At 42.5% G+C, this 22,905-nt stretch overlaps 1 protein-coding gene across 1 annotated transcript in view; it reads left to right on the top strand.

The window, feature by feature from the left end:
* Positions 1–22,905, top strand: part of LOC144504904 (stonin-1-like) — an 83,952-nt gene that overhangs the window by 24,646 nt on the left and 36,401 nt on the right. Inside the window, exons 5-6 of the mRNA XM_078230653.1 lie at positions 17,715–17,816; positions 19,269–19,392. Of these exons, the coding sequence (XP_078086779.1) occupies positions 17,715–17,816; positions 19,269–19,392 (226 nt within the window). The remainder of the gene's footprint in view (positions 1–17,714; positions 17,817–19,268; positions 19,393–22,905) is intronic.

Raw genomic sequence — 22,905 nt, 5'->3', positions numbered from 1 at the left:
CCTGCCCCACTTGTTTTAAAAGGTGAATAGAAATTCAAATGAGTAACCTGGACAAACTTTATTTTTTTTAATCCTTGGATCATTGTAAGACAATACAGTGCAGATGCAGTGTCTCTAACCCGGCTATGCAAAAAACAGAGTTTTCCAAAAACTGTACATTTTTACTAAATGAGTAAAATAACTAATGGGACAATTTTGCTAGGTGTGCTGCATTGGTGCACAAGACTAGTTATTGGCTTTGCGTGCTGGTCTTTTCCCACGCTGCAAGGAGTCGAAGCAATCCTTGACCCCACCCGACCGGGGATTTTTTTCAAACATTAATTCTTCACTACAATGTATTTCTTTTTCTAACTTTACTTTAATAAAAAGAAACTTATTCATTTGATTTCATGTGTCTCCAATTAATTGAATGAATGTTCTGTTTTTTTTCTCCAAAAACCAGAAAGATCCGAAACCTATTGTGGAGTCAATCCCGAGGTCACCGATTCAGAGACCTTGTACAGATACAATACAAAATTATTTCCAAATGCAAATCTTTTATTTCTTATGAGATTTGCAAAGGCAAACTTTCTGAATTTGAATGTCACCATGTGGATTTAACTAAATTTACAGAAAGGGCATTCTTAAGGAATTAGTGTTTGAAGAAGATCTTGCATAGATATCATAGAATCTTGCAGTGCAGAAGGAGGCCATTTGGCCCATCGAGTGCACCGACCGCAATTCCACCCACGCCCTATCCCCACAACCCCATGCATTCATCCTAGTATTCCCCCTGACACAAAGGGGCAATTTATCATGGCCAATCCACCTAACCAGCATATCTCTGGACTGTGGGAGGAAACCGGAGCACCCCAAGAAAACCCACACAGACAATTCCCAAGCTGGGAATTGAACCCAGGTCCCTGGTGCTCTGAGGCAGCAGTGCTAACCACTGTGCCACCGTGCTCATCAGACCTTTTGTGCTCTGTGATTGAGAAGATTGAGATTCTATCATCCAGATGCAAGTGGCACATCACATGAAAATGATGTAATTCAATGTGACTGACATTGTGTTTTGCTATTTGCTTACCAACACACACAGCTCAATGAACATCTTTCATGATGTGGTGCGCATTTAACTCGTAACATTCCTCAAATAATTTGAGGTGCTGCTGTTAGAGTGTGCATGATACCATGGGAATGGTAGATTATGTGGGGGTCTGGGTGGTGGTGGTGGTGGGGGGGGGGGGGGGGGGGGAGGATTTAATGTCCGCCATCCCTGGAAATAAACTTGATATTGAGTCAGCTTGCTCCACACTGGCCTGCCCAGCAGCCATGATGTGCTGCAGGCGGGTTTAACAAGGTTAGTGTGAGGTTTCTGTCCCTCACTGGGGAGTAAGTCCAGCTCTCTGGCACTGCCTGGCAATCCAATTGGCCGGTGGCTCCATCTGTCCTGCCAGTGCCATGGGCATCAATGGCTGCTGCTGGGACTGCAGCAAGGAAGATGGAAAATGCCCAGGGCTCACTAAAAAGGCGGCACAGTGGTTAACACCGCTGCCTCACAGTGCCAGGGACCCAGGTTTGATTCCGGCCTTGGGTGACTGTGTGTGTGTGTGGAGTTCATACGTTGCCACCCCCTTCCCCATGTTTGCGTGGGGTTTCTCTGGGTGCTCCGGTTTTCTCCCACACTCCAAAGATGTGCAGGTTAGGTTGATTGGCCATGTTAAATTTCCCCTTAGTGTGCAGGGTAAATACGTGGGGTTACAGGGATAGGGTGTGGGTGGAATTGTTGTCAGTGCAGGCTTGATGGATTGAATGGCCTCCTTGTGCACTGTGGGGGTTCTGTGATAAAGTTGGCCAGTCTGCGGTCCTGGCTAGGAAGGGGGTTAGGAAGAAGCAACAATTTTGATTTTGGGAGTGGGGGTGTACACAAAGAGCAGCCAATGTGTTATGGGGGCGGATGGGAAGATGGTGTGGTGGGCACCTGTCCTACTTATGTATCCCCTCCCCCCGCACTGGAAACATGCTGGGCGGGATCTTGTCGAACATAGCTGGCCTCCAGCCAGTGGTAAATGTACAGATAATTAGGTGCTGGGAAAAACAGAGGAAGGAAGAAATAAAATTGATTCATGCCCTTGCAGAATACACATAGATATGTATAGTTGCATTAAGGTGTCGAATTTCTCCTGCTTTTCAAGGGGATCGGTTTACATTGAGTAGTGCTGTGTAGATTGTTGCACAATTGTTACATGTATATACAGTACAGTATACCACAAAAGTGAATATGACATAGTCTAATACAACCATAGAATAATGCTGTTTATTCATTATTCTAAGTCCTCGGTATTCATAATGCGATATGACTGAATCATTTATGATTTGATTTTTTAAAAGTTTAAAATGTATAAAAGTAAACTTATACCTAACTCTCCTATTTGACAAAATAACGTGAAATAATTATATATTCCCCTTGGCAGATTTGGGTGAGCTTTGGAAATGCATGCTTCGCTTTTTTGAATTAAATTTCAACACCAAGTAAAATATTTTTGCTGCTTCACATGCATTATGATATGCATTAAATTGCCATTTCTAAATGACCTTTCTCAAAAGTGTTTGTTTCCCACTTCCATAGCTGACCTCTGGGACATGACACGATGAAATCATGAGTTTGGACTGAATTCACTCATATCCAGAGGGGTTTTGATGTGTGTTATTGTCAACAAAGTGGAAGAATAAAGCTCGCTCTCAAGCACCTTTGCAATGACTGATCGCTGTCCTCTGGTCACCTGAGACTGTGAGGGCTCCTGTGTGGTGGGAGTCTCCTGCACTATGACAGGAAGCCCGTCAGTCGCTGTGGCACTCAAAGGTATCTGTGCCAATGCCAGAGGGGTGGAGAAAAGGCTGCCCCATCTGGAGAGCCCGTGGTTACCCCAAGTGGCATCAGCTGCTGCCCATTCTCCACCATGCGATTTGTTTGGCCCTCCTGTAAGGGACCAGGAGCTGGATGTGACTCCAAGCTCCATGTCTCCCCATTGCCTGGGCTCTGGGCCCCTGAGCATAGTGACAGGGCAATGGAATGTGTACCCATGATTGCTTCTATAATCTGCTGAGACAGTCACCAGTTTGTCAATGGAGGAATCCATAGATTCTGTTGAGGGGGTGACCACAGCATTCATGGCCTGTACACTCCCAAAGTCCATGTCCAACAATGCAATTCTTGCAATATCTCTGTCACATCTCCATGTACCTCACACTGGACGTTCAGCATCTGCCACCTTACTGACAACTCCAGAAGCTTGTCATATGACTGGGACTCAGCATCTGGCTCTCCTCCAGCACTCCTCTGACTGCCAGAGGTCTGCTCCACTAATTGCAATTATACAGGGCCTTAGTGAGGCCACAGCTGGATATTGTGTGCAGTTTTGGTCTCCTTATCTGAGGAAGGATGTTCTTGCTGTAGAGAGAGATTGCAGCGAAGGTTTATCAGACTGATTCCTGAGATGGCGGGACTGACATAGAATCATAGAATCCCTACAGTGCAGAAGGAGGCCATTCAGCCCATCGAGTCTTGCTGGAGTTGAGAAGAATGAGGGGAGAATCTCATAGAAACCTACAAAATTCTAACAGGACTATATGGTAGATGCAGGAAGGATGTTCCTCATGGTGGGGGAGACTAGAATCAGGGTCATAGTCTAAGGATACGAGGTAAACATTTTAGGACTGAGATGAGAAATTTCTTCACCCAGAGAGTGCTGGGCCTGTGGAATTCACTACCACAGAAAGCAGTTGAGGCAAAAACATTGAGTGTTTTCAAGAAGGAGTTAGATATAGCTCTTGGGGATTAAAGGAAATGAAGGGAAGGCAGGATCAGGCTATCAAGCTGGATGATCAGCTATGATCATAATGAATGGCAGAACAGGCTCAAAGGGCCAAATGGCTTTCTCTTGCTTCAATATTTTATGTATCTATGTTTCCATCTCAGTCTCATTCATCCTCAGCAGTCTGTGGTTCCCTTTGTTCTGAGGCATGATTCCTCACCAAGGTGCTAGTATCTGCACTGGTGCTGGGTGCAGAGCAAGTATGTGTTGCTGCAACCTCTTGAGGCTTCCTGTTCCTCCTCAGAGGTTAGTGTGCGACCCTCGGGGCTTGCAGTGGTGGCAGCAGTCAATGAAGCACCTGTGCAGGAGCCAAAAATAGGGAAGGATAGTTCAACCTTAGAGGAGAATGTACATGGGCAGACAGCCATATTGGCAACACTTAAAGCACTGTAAGATGTTACTCTTTGTTTTCATTTTGCAACTTGTAACATGTAGTCAATCCTTCCTTCTCGATGCAGGAGAGTATTCCTGAGCAGTTCCTATCAATGTCTCTTGCAAAACAGAATGCAACCTTCTCTAAGACCTGTTAACATATATCTTTAAGTGGCCATTTAGGACCATTGTATCTTTAGTTGTACTCCCCAGAGCATGTGACATTTGAGATGAGAAAATAAAATCTCCCACTGTGGAAGGACACTACCAACAGTAATATACATGTTGTAGAGGAGACAATGATAATAGCTCACGTTTTGAATTCTGAGCCACTTTAAACTGCGCATGATCAAGAATTAACATCAAGGTACCTATCAAGTGGAAAGGAAAGCAGATCAGTATGTACGACATTGAATACTGTTCAACTTAGATTCGATATGAACGTTTTGATTCAAATTACAAGAGAATAAAGTATGCAAACCTTAGACTGGAAAGGTAACACACTCATGCTAAACCCAGGAGACCTGACATATATGAAACCCCTAACATCTGCTTGTATAATGTTCAGTGCTCGCTATCAGATTTTCCTTTTCATACTTTCTTTCTCTCCTTTTTACCTGAAATTTTCTCCCATAGCTCTAGATTCCAGCCAGTTTCCTACCGATTATGACAGTGACTATATTTCGATAGCCCTTTGTGAGCTCTGAAGCACTTAGGGACGTCCTGGGGTCATGAAAGATTGATAAATAAATGAAAATTTCCTTTTTTCTTTTTCTTCTACTGTCTTTGGAACAGCAGGTATTAAAGAGTGCCAGGGACGTTGCTTTCAATCGCTCTGTTGCTCTGAAACAAATTAGTTTCACTGAAGAGCATAGAATAGAATCCCTGGAGTGCAGAAGGAGACCATTCGGCCCATTGAGTTGGCACTGACTCTCCAACAGAGTATCTCACACAGGCCCTATCCCTGTAACCCCACATATTTACCCCGCTAATCCCCATTTCATATCGCACCAACCAAACAAATGAAACATTCAATACATCAATCTGTGGTAGACTCTGACTCAACTCCAATAAAAAGTCTATAGACTCATAAAATCTTTTGAGTGGCATGGTTTCATTTTGTTTTCCTGCAGGCGATGATGGTATGTATACTCCTCATTATTTGAGCGCATCCAAGCTGTGAATGACATCATCATCTTCTGTGGGTCCTCTCATGACAGAAATGTGTGATCCGAAATTGGTATGGACGTGTGCAGAACTGGCTGTTCTTGTCATTATTGTTGGTGCTTGGTGGGACCTCTCCAGCTGCACCACCTCTGGCTTGCCTCTCGGATGGTGGAAACCGTGATTTTGGCCTAGATGGTTCCCCAAGACATTTCAGTGCTTGCTTCCAGGTTGGGTGTTAGTGTTTTCCCAAGAGCGGAAGTTAGTAAGGCTTTTTCAGGGTATCCCTTTACCATTGATGCTCGCCATCTTGATGATGTTTGCCCTGAGATAGTTCATCTGCAGTTGATGACTCCTTTGGTAAAGAGCCCCATCTGGTGGTCTGAAAAGGAAGTGGAATATCTTTGATTCCTTGCAATGTTGCACCAAGTTCTTTAGAAGTTAAAATTAATGATGGCAGATACCGTTTGATGCAAGTACATTAAGCTCTTGTACAATGATTTTGTGTCTAATTTCTGGCAGTAAAAAAGAAACTTAGGGATAAATTGCATTAACCTCGAGAACAGGTACAGCGATTTCAGTGTGTGATTAATCATGGCCATCGATTGAAATGAAGTCAGGATGCCAACTTTGTGTCACATACAGTGGCTTTCATCATAATGGCTTCCATTTATTTTCCCAGCTATATGCAATGTCACCATAGAAGGGCTACTAATCCACCCAATTCTGGGAATAACTCATTTCTGCAGCAGCCATTAAGCTAACCATATCCTACCTTGTCAACAATTAAAAAATGTAATTAACTATGGAAAGCACTCAAAAACATGCAGAACTGTAGCAACAACCAGAAGATATAATCCAGCAACTAACCTGTAAGTAGGTGTGACTGATCACAGGGGTTGTCCAGCAGGCACACCAGATCCAGCAGGTAAGTGGAAAGGCTTCCTTGATGTGAAAGTCCTCATCTGATTTACTTCTGGGTATCCCGCTTGGGAAAAGTTGTTGCTATCCACTGATAAATTGAAAATCGGTAATATTAACCTGTTAAATTAAAAACTGTAAGATATTAAATGTGCTGATTGGCCTCCTCCTGGCTACAGGTTGGAGGTGAGTTTGGATTGGAGTTCTAATTTTTAAAACTTTAACCTCCCACCCAGTCCAAACCAACCCATTTTATGGGGTGAAAGTTCCCCTCTAAATATCAGAGCTATGCATATGGCAGCATAAAGGGAGTTTTGACATTGACAGCACAGGTATCAAGCAGAGCAGAACGAACTGGTCAGGATCAGGAACTGGTTTAACAAAGCTGAGCAAGAGTCTGAAACCTGATATGGACACATGATGGATGGAAGGAACAAAGTTTGGAATCCACTCTACTGGTGAAAAAATCATGCCAAATCTGGGGAAGACTGTAAATCAGGCACATATTTTTGAATAAACTTCATGGTAATATATGCAGATTTTCTTTTATTCTTTCATGGGATGTGGGCGTCCCTGGAAAGGCCATCATTTGTTGTCCATTCCTAATTGCCCTCGAGAAGGTGATGGTGTGCCATCTTTTTGAACTGCAGCACTCCATCTGGTGGAGGTATAGTTCCATATACTTCCAAGTCGGGATCGTATGTTGCTTGGATGGAAATTTCCAGGTGGTGGTGCTCCCATTGACCTGCTGTTCTTCTCCTAGGTGGTGCAGGCAAGGGCTTGGAGGACGCTGTCAAAGGAGGCTTGGCAAGTTGATACAAACAAAAGGAACATGTTCAAGCCTTGTGCCTTTTTGCAGCTCGGGAGCCTGATGTTTTCTCCAGGGCAAACACTTGCCCAATTAGAATTGACTGAGTTAGTAGTCAGAATTGACTTACTAACCTGTCAGTACGCTTTTTCCCTTAGCATAAATTGTTGTAATCATTTGAAATTTGGCATTTTTGCATTTGTCCTAATGAGTGCAAGATGAAAAGCTTCAGCAACATGCCTCTCTCTCCAACAATATTCAAGTTTTGTACTGCCAGGTGGCTCATGTAGATAACAAAAAAGCATCAAAATATCACATTTCTGGATATAAGTTAGCAGCAAGGTATTGCTCAGGATTAGTAAGAAGTCTCACAACACCAAGTTGAAGTCCAACAGGTTTATTTAATAGCACGAGCTTTCGGAGCGCTGCTCACCTGATGAAGGAGCAGCGTTCCCCGAAAGCTCGTGCTACCAAATAAACCTGTTGGACTTTAACCTGGTGTTGTGAGATTTCTTACTGTGCCCACCCCAGTCCAACGCCTGCATCTCCACATCATTGCTCAGGCTTGACCCCCTTGAACAAGACCTTGAATCCATCCTTGGTATTTTGCATCATTACCATTATACAATCTGTCATTAGCTCTCCTAGAATGGATGCATGTTAAATGTCTTCCCTCTCAGCTGGATGCAAGGAGATTCTGTAGTATAATTTCAAAGGAGTGCAGAAGATTTGTCCCTGGCGTCCTGGCCAATACATATCTCTTAATATCACCAAATTAGATTATCTGGTGACTAGGACATTGCTGCTTGCTGTGGGCAAATTGGCTGTTGTGTCCCCTACTTTACAAAAATGATTACACTACGAGATTGCTTCATTGACTGTAAAGAAGCTTCCGTTCCAAGGGTTCCCCTATGACCTAGTGTTAGATGTTATTGAACTGATAATCCACAAACCCAGGGCAATGCTCTGGGGCTCGAGGGTTGAATCCCACCACAGTCAATGCTCAAGTTTCAATTTCACAAAATAAACCTAAGTTTGAAAGAAAGAACAACACATGGTTTCTCTGCAATAGACGCGGTGCATCATGTGATCTAAGGAATTCCTTTTTTATTTACATTCTAATTGGGAATCTTATTAAATAAATGATTCCTTATAGAAATGCCAATTCTGTTATTACTTTGTCTTCTAAATCAATATTAAGTGACTATATATTGTAGAGTGTTTTGTGCCATGCTTTGCCGCAAGCTCTTTGGCTATTTCAATAATGTTATTTTAATATCACAGTAATGCGGTGAATCAGTACCATCATGAGCTGGTTCCTCTAAGCAAAGAAAATAATTGGACCATTGACGTTCTAAATTAAACTGAGTATGTGCAGAATTCACTCAATATCATTCATTGATTTCCACAGGCAACAGGCATGAATTCAATACTGTTTAATACTCAATATTGTTCAGCTGCTCTCCACTGGAAATAACTTTAACTGTTCCAGACATGGCACATCCTTTTATAAGTCACAAATCAATGGAGCAATGAGAGATATTGGATCACTAGCCACATTTAGTAGGTCTTTTTAATCTCCCTCAAATCCTGCTTTTGTGCATTTGGAAAACAATGGAATGGGTACTAACAAAGGTGAGGTCATCTAACAGCAGATAGTCAGACCAATCTTTGGTTCATGTGCCACCTGGTTCATAGAGGCCATTCAAGTCTGCACTGACTTCCTGACAGAGTATCTTGCCCATGCCCTCTCCCGTAACCCCACCCACTTCCCATGGCTAATCCACACATCTTGGGACACTGAGCGACAATTTAGCATGGGTAATTCACCTAATCTCCATATCTTTGGACTGTGGGAGGAAACCAGAGCACCCAGAGGAAACCCATGCAGACACGGGGAGAACGTGAAAACTCCACACAGGCAGTCACCCAAGACCGGAACTGAACCCGGGTCCCTGGCGGTGTGAGGCAGTAGTGCTAACTACTGTGCCAGCCACCTCTACATTAGCCACTGCACTTCAAAAGTACTCCATTGCCTGTGAAGTGCTTTCACCTTCAGTTTAATGCCAATCAATGCCATAATCATTAGTATTTATGCTCCAACGCTTAACTGTATTGAGCAAACCAAAGAGCTTTCTTATGAAGATCTGGATTCTGCTCTGGCAGCTACCCCGAAACAAAACAAATTAATTCTTCTGTGAGATTTTGATGTCAGAGTTGGATGCAACTGCACCATCTGGAAGGGCACCATTGGAAAAGGAGTGGGGAAATCAAATAGCAATGGTCTCCTCCTTCTCATCAAATGCATTCAACATGAGCTCACCATCACAAACATCCTCCTTTGTTAGCAGAGGTTCTTAATATTAAATGGGAAGGATAGACAAACCAGTATCAGTATTCTCTCACAAGCAGGCATCACAAAAATTGAGGCTATGATCTTCCGCCATCAGCTTCATTGGCTTGATCATTTAGTTCAGATGTCAGCTACCACGCTCCCAAAGCAGGTCTCCTTCTCCCAGTTCAGTCAGAGCAGACACACCAGAGGACAGAAGCAGCACTGTCGCAAACTGTCCTGACCAGGAAACTGCACCCATTGGGACCAATACCCTTGTGGTTGAAAATTCACAAGCCAAGAAAAAAACATGCATTTCCAACCCTAACCTGGAATGTACATACCCTTATGGATAATCATAAGTGTGATTATCCATCACCCTGCAATGCCCTGGAAGGAGAACCTCCATAGAATCTCAGGACTTGCAAGACATAGCATTGATGCTGCTGTTCTCAGTGAAGCCAGACTCCCTGCGCAAAGCTGGCCAGGTTAGAGAGGAAGGAGGAGCATACAATTGCTTCTGGAAGAGGGAAGCAGAGGAGGATCGCCGTATCCACGAAGCTGAGTTCACCATCAAAATAGAATCACAGATATACTTAGGAACGTAGGAGTTGGGAGCAGAAGTAGGCAAATTCAGCCCTTCGAACCTGCTCTGCCATTTAATCAGATCATGATCTCTCCCTGGTCTCAAATCCACCTCCCCACCTGTTTCCCCATATTCCCTTATCCCTTTTTCAAATTAAAATATATCAATCTCCGTCCTGAAACCATTCAACGATTCAGACTCTGCTGCACTATGGGCCAGCAAGTTCCACAATACTCACAGAGGTTCCAATTGGCATTGACAACAGTTTAGGACCCTGCAATCATTCAAATGGCAAAACCTGTATTTGGTTACAGCACAGCTCTGGGGGTGAGGGTTCATGGGAGCAGGTAGGCCTTCAAGATACATAACATGGGGGGGGGGGGGGGGGGGGTTGGTCCCTCGGTAAGAAGGATAGTTGATGTGGGAGATGGGGAAAACAAAAAGTCACAGATAGGATATTTGGGTGCTCTTCCAAACTGATGGTGGGCGCGGAAGGACATTGCTGAGACAGAGGTATTGCAGAGTTCTAGCAGGTGCACAGTAGACATTAGGCTGCCTCAAACTAGATGGAGGCCCTGAGCCCTGCTGACGTCTTTGCCCAGGGCGATGACGTATCAGTGTTTATGACGTCGCAACGAAAGGGGACGCGACGTCATTGCTTTATGACGTCACCGATTTATGACGTCACGAGCCTGGCAACCGGGCCGTTTGACCAAGGCGGGAGGCGCTCGCGCTCAGGAACATGGCGTGCTCGGGGAACGCCAACCTTGTGGTGAGTCACCCTCTCCCAGCGGAGAGCCACTGAACTGGGACCCTACCCCTCTGTTTAAACCCCCTGGGGTTGAACAAGAGCCATTGGACCCCAACATTCTGCTTGGGTGGGACAGACTAACACAAGTTCCTTCCCCGCAGCCTCCCAGCACAGACTGGACAATATTCCAAGCTCGTATCCCGTTACTCCACCACCTTGTTCGCTCCCCCTCCACAAACTCCGGGAATCCCAGCTCAAATCCTCAGTGGAGGGAGGAAAGAGCTCTTTGTATATCAACAACAATTAGTTTTGAGACCCGAGCCAAAAGTTGAGAAATCACACCCTTCGGGTTAACTTTTCTTTTGGGATTTTTGTTATGATGCTGAAGCAATTAGTCAAAAGGTCCCTTTTTAAAAAAATAACTTTTCAGTTTTGAAACTGACGAAGGGTCATCCAGACTTGAAACGTTGGCTCTGTTCTCTCTCCATAGGTGCTGTCTGACCTGCTGAGATTTTCCAGCATTTTCTCTCTGTCTGGGCTGATTTTAACCCTGGCTGTCCTGGTAGCAGTTGTTAAAATGGCACCTGGATGTCCCCTGCTGTTTTCCTGATGTATTTGTGTTTTAACTGTTGGTTTGTAATTCAAAAGTAATGCCCACCTTGCCTCGAGCAGTTCTAGGTCTCCTTAAAGAAATTAAAATTGTTCTCCAATGATGTCAATACTCAAATTTGCTGGGATATCTATCAGAAGGAGATGGTGCCCCTTGCCTCAGATCTCTGCAGCTTTCTGCAATAGGACCACCAAGAATTGGTTGATTGAGAATGGGTGGGGGTGAGTTTTGAGCCGCAGTGCAACCCAGTTTATACTTATCCACTAATTTAATAAAGGTTGCTGGCAAAAAATCTTTGCCATGTTGGAGATTTGCTAATTGGATGTGGGGTGCATACTAAGTCTCTAAGGAGACTTTATTAGATTCTATTAAAATTGTTTTTAACTTGGCTCCAAATTTTACTTCAGCAGTTTACTTCAGTAGATTTCCTGCAGCTTGTAAAACTGACCAGGGATATGGTGATGAGTTTGAGCAGCAGTCTAGGTTGGGGTTTTCCCATCTGAACAAGATCTCATTGTAGCTGCTGTCTAGTTCCCTCTGGCTAACATCTGGCAGAGTCTACTGGTGTGGACTTAGCTTTTTTTCTCCAACTTTTGCGGACTTCAAATTGACAAGGTCAGGATAGGACACACGTTAGATGTATATGGTATATCAAAAGAGAAAGACGATTAATATCATGAGTGACATGTGCTGTGGTAAGATCACTGTATGCAGCTGGAGGTGGAAGAAGAGGCTCATCACTCATCATCAGATGAGAACAAAGCTTACCCCAAAAGCATGGGAAAGTGAAATGTTGAGATCTGCAGATCTCCTGATCTCAACAGAATCTGCAGGGTGTCCTGCACTGAGAGACGTTTAGTAGAGAGATTCTGAAGTTTTTAGAAGAGAAGTCATCCTTCTAAAAAAGTTTGAACTCAACCGAGAACTACAGCAAATAGAAAATGAGGATAAGAGTTTGTGACTGAAAGGGTTAGTAATCACACAAATTAGAAATCATGAGCTGCAAGCTGTATCTCAGGGAAAAATATGTTAAAACCACAGGTCCCGATTAAAACCGACCCAGATAAGAGTCGAGGACCAGTTAATTGAACGATCTGCAGCTGAAGTTCACGTTTGCCCATTAGAACAAGGGACAATGGAAGGGGAGGTTGATATACCATTGGTCAGAGATATAGCTATAATTTCTTCATGATATAACATGCACTAGTTTATAATTGGACACTATACCGTTATGTACGCATGATGTGTAACCTTTAACTGAGAGTGGATAGAGAATAACTCCTATACTTTTATTGGTATATGCTAATTGTAATCAAATTTGTAACTCTTAATTGCTTGTGTATTTTTGAATTCTGCACTCTGACTGGTCTGAATGACTTAGTCGGAAACCTGTAGTTCTGCAGTTTGTCAATGAATCATCTTGAAACCACTCTGCGACTTTGTCTGGCTAATTGAGGAAAACAATAGTTTTAAATGTACCAAAGAAAACATTGTGACAACCCCGTAACAACCTGTAATCTAAATGAGAAGCAGTCCAGCCGTATTAAGGCTAAGAAGAAAAAAGCACAAGCACTATGAAAAAGGCGGAAGTAGTTAGGAAAACTATTAGGGCCAGTAAGAAGTATCATCATTCACCAGCAAGCGGTGACAGAACTGGAGTAAGAGCATGAAGATATGAATAAAAGATAAAAAGAGTTGAAAGAAGAAAGCACAAGCAGAACTCAGCCACTGAGGTCATAGCATGGAACTCGAGAAGAGCAATCAGTTTTGTGATCGATAAGAACTGAATGATCGAACTACCAGTCATGTGGAAAATACAAATGAGCTGGATAAATTGGCATTCTGCAGAGGCAGAAGCTGTCTGGTGTTTGAGGGTGATGAGGAGGACTTGGCAATTGACAAATCCAAAGAGAGAACACCGCTGTTGGAACAAGTTAGCAATTCAGGAAAATTGTTTAATAAATATAACAAGAAGGAAGAAATGTTGACTATAAAAGTAGGATTCGATGCAACTACAACAAAAGCAAAATGGCAGTTGTCTGAAACCATGCAAAGCCATGCAAAGCACGAGAAGGGAAAGGTCATTCTCAAATGTTGTTAGAAGGGAATGATGGATTCACCTTTTGAAGAAACTCAGAAATGGATAAACTGAATAGATTGCGAAAGCTGATGCATTGGAATAAAGAATAACTTGGGTCTAAGCAGAAGATTGGTTATTCCAGATGGCAAAAGGAAGACATTAAAAAATGAAACCACCCAGTTTAAGGTGGTGTGCTGGAGAGAACTAGGCAAAGCAGAAATTCAGAGAGAAAAGAGATTGCATACCAGAACAAGATTTCTGAAATGGTCACTAATAGAAAAGTACAAGAACCAATATGAATACATGGAAAATATGCCAAATAGAAACGCTAGGTAGAGAAGAAACTTTTATCACATGACCTAAGTACCAGAAGTAAGAGTACCATGACTATTTCCTTCGCAAGTGACAAACTGAGATTGTGGAAGAACTGTTAAGACTGTGTTATATTGTGATGATAACTACATGCATTGTAGATATCAATATACATTGTAGAGTAAGGTGCTCGATAGAGGCAAGAGTGACACTGTCCGTAGAGTAAAGTATGTCGACCATGGTCAGTGCACAGTCTAGGACAGAACTCGGAAAGTAACAAGCGTGTACAGAAGAATCCCATGCAAGACTAAATTTTGAACGTGCATAGTTGAAACTTTCTAGGAGAGTTATGTTAAATGCAAACCTCAAAATCCCTCTATTGAACAATTGCTACGTCAATCTGCAAGTGTCTAATATTTATTTAGAATGTGGATTGATTTTGAAGATTGCATAACAAAAAATTAAAGGGGGAGGGATGTTTTGTATTTGGTTTCTGTACAGTACAGCAGAAGTGAACCACCTGACTTGAGGGACCAATGGAAACTAAGTGAGTGATCGTCCCAGACGAGGGCGTCCTCTCTCGAGGCAGAATCTTCTAGCAATTGGGATTGCATGTATGAATTGGGGCACTGCTTCAGGGCATTCGAGAGCTGCAAATCTCCTTTACCAAGTCTCTTGACGACACCATAACAGCCACAACATAACATGCTGGAAATACTCAGGATCAGATAGTAACTGTGGACAGAGAAATAGAGTTACTGTTTCAGGTCCATGACCTGGCATTCCATTGTTGATGATAAATCATCATCCTGAAACATTAACTCTCTTTCTGTCTCCACGGTTGCTGTTTAACCTGCTGAGAATTTCCAGAATTTTCTTTTTCATTTCTGCCATGAACCTTTGTTCTGTTGTGCAATGTCCACCATCCATCCTGAACCCCACCAATTTCCATTTTGTGGACTGCTGAGATTGTATCATGTAGGTGCTCTTTACCAATGCTATGCAACTTGGCGATGTGAAAATTTGTACAATTATGTTGAGATCACAGATTCTGACCCAATCCGTTGGGTTCTGGGTTCCCCAGAAACAATTGCAATGTTTCCTGGCCACAGCCCATACCCTCCCCACCCCAACTTTTCAGTTTAATACCAGGGCCAATTTATATGCTTCCATGAAGATAATGAGCTATTTTCTGTAGTTACTACTATAATGTGAGGGAAACATAGCTACCAATTTGCTTACAGCACAACTCCAGAGGCGCACAATAACTTCAATTTATGGCTTGTGCTGAGAAAGCTGATCTCAGCTGGGGCAGTTGCTGGGGATGCCACAATTGGCTTTAGCATTTGTGGGATGGGAAAAGAATAAAAAGTACCTCAGTAGCCCTCACCATCCCTCTTGATCTCTAACCAATGCTGAAAAAGACATTGCATTGAAGATCAGATTCAGATTGGATATAATACCCCTGTGTCAGAATACGTTCGCTAATTCTTATTTTCCATACTGTTTTGCCTTGTTAGATTCCTGCGCTGTCTAAGTGAATAGTCGAATTCAAGTTCTCCTTTACAGTTTTTTTTGCTGGTAAAAAGAGGTGTGTAGGTGCGGGTTCAAGATTGCCAATCCTCTATTTTCATCCTTATCTGGAAGAAACGTCTAACCTTTCTCACGTTCCAAAAATTGCATTGTATAATGGAGATTCGAAATTTATTGCAGAAACTCATTTGGGATGAAATTGTACTGTATCCTAAAAATTATGTACAAGTATTTAACAGCTTGGTTAAAGGGGCTTTTGCTTAAACAGGTGTGTTAACCTGTTGATCTGTACACCATTTGACCTGCTACTCTTTTTTTTAAACAGCATCTTGAAGCTGCAAGGCATTGTGTAATCCGTGTTGTTATAGTTTACGATTCCAAGATGACCTTGCATCTCGACTAAATTGAACAGAGTCTTAGCTTGAAGGTTCATTTGACTGATTTCCTTTCAATCTGTGGATCTAATTAGGGGCTATCCCTTGAAAATGAGGGTTAGCCTACAGCAAAATATTCTATCTTTCTGCCTTTCAAGCTGATTCAATTGTAGTTTCTTAACATAGCTCTGTGATGCCTTTAATTAAGTGAGCAAACTTCCATATATAACCTGATATAATCTAGAAGAATGAAGTTCTATTGCTCTTGGAGACCAAGGTCTTCGGCCACAAAATTGGTAAATTATGTGAGTGTACAGTAAACTTTGTTATCTGGCACACTCATAGAAATCATAGAATCCCTACAGTGCAGAAGGAGGCCTTTCGGCCCGTCGAGTCTGCACTGACAACAATCCCACCCAGGCCCTATCCCAGTATCCACACACACTTACCCGCTAATCTCGCTGACTATGCATCCTGGGACACTAAGGGGCAATTTAGCTTGGCCAATCAATGTAACACGCACATCTTTGGACATCTCTCGCCAGCTGGAATTCTCCAGTACCCGGAATTTCTGACTGCTCAGTTTTTTTTGAAAGCCGGTCACTCTATTCAGATGATGCATTATTTTAAAAAAGCTGATAATAACAAAATGCTGTAAATCTGCACAAGTTATCCTTGGGCTTTACATCAAAGTGATTAAATTATTGGGTCAGTTTTGGTTATTGTGCCTGAATAAAGATATACCGCCTGGTGTAACCATCAGTGAAACAGCTTGATTTTATATTTTCAAAGCCAGTCTGAAGGCCATTGTGTCAGCTTGGCCTTCAGTTGTGGTGGTTTTACAGTGTTGGGGCCCTTGCCTGCCCAGGTGCTTCTGCTCTCCACTCAAACCCTCAAAGACAGAACAGCACTTTGTCTTGTTTAGCTCCCATTAATCAGCATTTTTGATTAACAGGCACCACATCGAGTATATCAGATAACAGATTTTACCATACGCACAAGGCTCCAGATCATGCAGTTTTGACCCTAGAATTTCTAGTTTGGTGATTGGCTAAAATTTGAAACTAAGAATACAACTGGAAAAATGGATCAAATAGGAGTTAGAAATTATAGACCAGCAAAAAGAATTTGAAATCTGCAGGAAGATTTAAAATGATTTTTACTCTTTTGCGTGTGTCCTTGCTGTTGACTAGATTGTGTGATTTGTAATTAGATTATTCAAGTTAAGACATCGCACTGAAAGTTGACAAAAGGGTATTGTCAGCAAGTGCCTTAGTGTTTCAATTTGTATATGTTTGCAATTCGCCACATTCTCAATCTCAAACGGTGAAAATTTGCATCTGTAAATTCATGATCACGAGAAGTCTCAAAGTTGTTTTCAGCTAATTATACTTTTGAAATGTCGTCACTGTTGTAATGTAGGAAATTTGGTAGCCAATTTGTGCATAGTTAAGGTCACACAACCAGCAATGAGATATATGACCAGAAAATCTGTTTTTTTATGTTAACTAAAGGATAAATATTGGCCAGAACAGCAGTAGAACTCTGATGATTTCTATACCTGACAGTGGCCGCGTAAGAAGCAACAAAGTTAGATGTTTAGGAATTCATTATTTGTCCCCTCAATTGTACATGATTTATACCTTAACCAAAAATATGACGGGTGCCTAAGCTACACCTCAGTGTTCTGAACAAATTGTGCCATTATGCAAAATTACTACTGCTTTTCATGAATATTAAAATGCTCAGTTAATTATTTTCTTTTGAAACAAGGATGCTGGATCTTGGAATAGACAGTGGGAAGTCTAAGACTTGCCTTTTGACGACACAGTACTATTTACTATATTTCAGTGCTTTTAGCAATCGCATGACCAGTTTTGTGAGTCATCTATCCTTTTTATCTCGCAGTGTTATGCCACCTGATATACGAAAAAGAGAGCAAGAATGTGAGCTTTATAAAAGTTAAAACTACAAAAAAGATCTGACTGTTCATAACATACTCATTTCTTTTCAGCCTAGACTCTATAAATCTGTTATTGAGGATGTCATCAACAATGTGAATGATTTTTTCCTCGAAGAAGGCATTGATGATCATGTTCTTAAGGATCTAAAGCAGGTACATAGTTCTTTTGTTACCACAAAAGTTTTAGTTTCTGCTCTAAACATATGTTTCTAAACTTAGACTGGTTATATGTATGGCAATAAAGCTGCTTGACCTGGACATAAAAATATATGAATGTAAGAAATAGGAACTGGAATAAATAGGTCCAATGAATCTACTCTCCCATTAAATAAAATCATGGCTGATCCTTAAACTCAACTCCACTTTCCTGTCTGATTTTCCACGAGTTTCTGTTAGACAATCTTCAGTCCATGCCAATATGTTACTCCTTACACCATGAGCTTTTATGCAATAACCTTTGATGTGGCACCTTTTCAAATGCCTTTTTAAGATCTAAGTACAGTACATTCACTAGTCCCCCTTTATCCACAACACATGTGACTTCTTCAAAGAACTCCAATAAATTGGTTAAACATGATTTCCCTTTCATAAAACTGTGTTGACTCTACCCAGTTGCCTTGAATTTTTCCAAGTGCCCTGCTATAACATCTTTGATAATGGCTTCTAACATTTTCCCCATGACAGATGTTAGGCTAACTGGCCTATAGTTACCTGCTTTTCTATTTCCTTCCCTTTTTGAAGTCTGGAGTGCAAAAGCTTGTGGACATGCTTCCAGCCCAGAGCCCCAGAGACTAATTAAGACCCGTTTAAGCACCTCAGCCTGCCACTGCTGTTATTTAACTGGCAACCAACATTGGAGTGGCCATGTGGGGAGCCCAAAAAGCAAACCCTGTTAGGTTCTTCGTTCAAAGGCACTTAGTGCCTGATCTAGGAACTGGCATTGGAAATAGGAGCCCTGCTGAGAGTCACCCACCTGTCCTTTCTTCCAACCTCCCCCCCCACCCCCCTGCAAAATCCATCCTGCCCTCACTCACCTGAGGCTTGGATCCCTTGTACTCAACAGAGGCTGAGGATTAACATTACCAGCAGCAGCCACTGTCCTGGGGGTGACAGGCAATGGAGAGCTATCTTGGTGGAGGGGCATGTGTTTCAGAATCATGATTTCCACTCCCGGGGACCTGATGGTATGTACTTCCGCCAGGTCTTCCCCAACAGTGATGCGGGCCTCCTGCTGGTTCTCAAGTGGGTGAGATCCCATTACTAACGTTAAATTCGGCTGTGTGTGTAAAAGTGATACCTGACTGCATTCCATTCTATTTGCTTTTTTGATTATTTTCTGTAATTATCCGTGATACCTTTATGATCAATGTATATGAAACCCTAAATCTCTTTCGATCTCCACTGTTTCTGCCTGTTCACCATTTAGATAGTACAGCATTCATCAAATTGATTTGAATAATATTTTGATAGTTATGATATTACTCTTGGATTGTCCATCACCAATGAGCTGTATGCTCTTTATATTCAGTAGCTTATCACATATTCCTGAATCTCTCAATTCAATTTTTGTAATTGTTTTTAAATCTCTTGTCTTTATGCGCTCAGCTTTGGGAGAGCAAACTTCTGCAGTCCAGAGCTGTGGAAAGCTTTTTCAGGGAGAATAATCACCAGCAGATCATGTTGGAGCTCCAGCAGCAGAAGACCCATCAAGCTGTACACACATCATCAGGTTTGTTCAAACTGCAGGATAGATTTTTAAAAAAAATGTATTTCAGTAATGTCCCTTCTGTTGTGTCATCTGAAAAGATTATTAGAAAGTGGATCTTCTGCTCTTTTTCATTAGTAGAGAAGCAAAATTTCTTCTAACCAGTCTCGTGGTCCGGGAGTGAGATGGGTGAAAAAAGTAGAGTGGAGTGTTTGAGAAATAACATCAATGGTTCAGGAACCTCTGCATCCTTTTAATAAAACACAAAACTTATAGCAGCGACTTGATTGCACAAATGAGAAATAAATACAAAGGAGTGAAGAAGAACGCAGATACAACAGATAAAACATTTAAATTGGGATGAAAGAACTGCAAAAATGTAACATTTAAATCTAAATCTAAAGATAGAATATGACAAAATTGAGTGTTTTGTCCATTTTTTATAAAGTCCCAATATTTAAGGTTAAATCAGCAGTGGGTGGGGGGAGTTATTTTCCTGATCTTATATCTCAGCAAATGCTAATTTCTTGGGATAAAAATTAGGATAAGGAAATAGAGAACTGTTTCACTGGGTCTCTACCTTCACATGGTTCTGAGATTTTTGGTGCTTCATTGCGCCTGTAATAATCTCCAGCTCCTTATTGTAATGGTGATAAGGCAGGAAGGTCACTTAAATTATTCAGCTATTGGCTGATTATGGGATTGATAATTATCTCCTTGGTTTGGTTGCTCTGTGGGAAGTATATTCAGCTTATTGTTTCATTGGGCTTGCTCAGTTTAACCTTGGCCCTTGAAAGGAATGATGACCAGCTGGAAGCCAGTTCTTGGAACCACAATCTCCAGCGTTGAACTTTACAAGAAAGGTAGGTTTTTTCCACTTGTTTTACAAAATAGCTTCTTCTGAGATGTCCCTTATCCTGGTTTAAACTTCATTGAGAACATTTCTGATCTCCGGCCACAATTTCTAAGTAGTTTCCTGCTGCACGTTCATTGATTGACCAAGACTTGTAGAGGTGGTCTGAGACATGAGTTTATATGAAGGCATGATGTTCTAAAGTTTTTAATTAGTGTCACAAGTAGGCTTACATTAGCACTGTAATGAAGTTACTGTGAAAATCCCCTAGTCGCCACATTCCGGCGCCTGTTCGGGTACACTGAGGGGGATTTTAGCATGATCAATACACCTAACCAGCAAGTCTTTCAGACTGTGGGAGGAAAACGGAGCACCTCTAGGTAACCCATGCAGATACGGGGAGAACGTGCAGACTCCGCACAGACAATGACCCAAGCTGGGAATCGTTCCTGGCGCTGAGGCAGCAATACTAACCACTGTGCCGCCCCAAGCCCTGAACTAAAATATTATATTATTGTTATGATTGGTTAAATGTAGCTATCACACATTAAACTGATCTTTCTCTTCACCCTATCGGTAACTGCAACACTATATTCTGCATCCTCTCCTTACCTTTTCCATTATGTACTTTATGAACGGTATGTTTTGTCTGTATAGTGCGCAAGAAACAATACTTTTCACTGAATCCCAGTACATGTGACAATAAATCAATTCAATTCGATAGCATTGTTCAATACTCAGAATCAGCAGGTCTGCTTACTTGCTGCCCAAGAACAATTTAATTGAGCCAGGATTGCTATTCCGTTCCTAGTTCTTTTCCTCAAACCTCTTGCAATCCTATCTTGCCCAACCTTCCAACTTGGGCTGGGTGAGATTCAAAGCAGTGATGTATAACCCCAGGGCCTAGCATCAAGTACATCTCAGTCGGATGTAAGGAAGTCACATTCCATTTTCCTATGGCACTAGCTAGGAAAGTTGAAGGTCCAGCTGAGTTTAAAAGGTCTTGATAGGAGTTAAAGCCAGGAGTTTGGTGGAGGTGGAGGGGAAACCCAGTTTTGGAGGGAGTGGGTGAATGCCATGGGAGTAGGGTGGGAACACCCCATTGGATGTTAAAGCCTGCTAAAGAGAATCCCATGGGGTGGGTAATCCCTTTGTCACTGGAAGTTTTTAATTTAAATTGCATTTTCAGATAGTTGCCAGAGCACGGCAATTGAGACAAAGGAGGCTTGAACTTCCCAGGCAATTGCCATGCGTACCTTACCTGGGAATCTCCACAGTGGGGTTTGAGGGCACTCCTGCCCTGCCTGGAAAAGGAAATGATGTGGAGATGCCGGACTGGGGTAAGCACAGTAAGAAGTCTCACAACACCAGGTTAAAGTCCAACAGGTTTATTTGGTAGCAAATACCATAAGCTTTCGGAGCACAGCTCCTTCGTCAGATGGAGTGGATATCTGTTCTCCAACAGTGCACAGTCACAGAAATCAAGTTACAGAATACTAATTAGAATGCAAATCCAGCCAGAGATGCCGGAGGAGATGCCGTAGCTTCTCCGCTCCGGGGAAGTACAGTCGTCCAGTACTTCCCCGGAGCGGAGAAGCTACGGCATCTCCTCTGGAGCCTTCAACATGTCATTGATGAAGACGAACATCTCGCCAAGGCCATCCCCACACCCCCACCTCTTGCCTTCAAACAACCACGCAACCTCAAACAGACCATTGTCCGCAGCAAACTACCCAGCCTTCAGGAGAACAGTGACCACGACACCACACAACCCTGCCACAGTAACTTCTGCAAGACGTGCCGGATCATCGACACGGATGCCATCATCTCACGTGAGAACACCATCTACTAGGTACTCGGTACCTACTCTTGCAACTCGGCCAACGTTGTCTACCTGATACGCTGCAGGAAAGGATGTCCCGAGGCATGGTACATTGGGGAAACCATGCAGACGCTACGACAACGGATGAATGAACACCGCTTGACAATCACCAGGCAAGACTGTTCTCTTCCTGTGGGGGAGCACTTCAGCAGTCACGGGCATTCAGCCTTGGATTTTCAGGTAAGCGTTCTCCAAGGCGGCCTTCACAACACACGACAGCGCAGAGTCGCTGAGCAGAAACTGATAGCCAAGTTCCGCACACATGAGGATGGCCTAAACCGGGATGTTGGATTTATGTCACATTATCAGTAACCCCCACAGCTTTCCCCCTGATCTTGCAGAATCTCACTAGCTGTTCTGTCTGGAGACAATACACATCTCTTTAACCTGTGTTGAATGCTCCCTCCACCCACGTTGTCTGTACCTTTAAGACCTGGCTGGCTGTAGAGATTTGCATTCTAATTAGTATTCTGTAACTTGATTTGTGTGTCTGTGCCCTGTTGGAGAACAGATATCCACTCCATCTGACGAAGGAGCTGTGCTCCGAAAGCTTATGGTATTTGCTACCAAATAAACCTGTTGGACTTTAACCTGGGTGTTGTGAGACCTCTTACTGTGGAAAAGGAAATATCAGAATAAGAGAGTTGCTAGCTGTAGGTGGCAGTAGTCACACACAATCGATCATTCTATCATTTGGCCAAACTCCTTAAATGTAATGTGTATCGTTGAAAGTTGTTTAAATAATGAAAAGGGCTGAAAATTTGTGTAATAAGATTTTCCCTTCTGCAATTTTCTTCATTGT

The sequence above is a fragment of the Mustelus asterias genome, chromosome 15 (assembly GCF_964213995.1).
Source record: "Mustelus asterias chromosome 15, sMusAst1.hap1.1, whole genome shotgun sequence".
Classification (NCBI taxonomy): Eukaryota; Metazoa; Chordata; class Chondrichthyes; order Carcharhiniformes; family Triakidae; genus Mustelus; species Mustelus asterias.
This window is presented reverse-complemented; position numbering and strand designations above follow the sequence as displayed.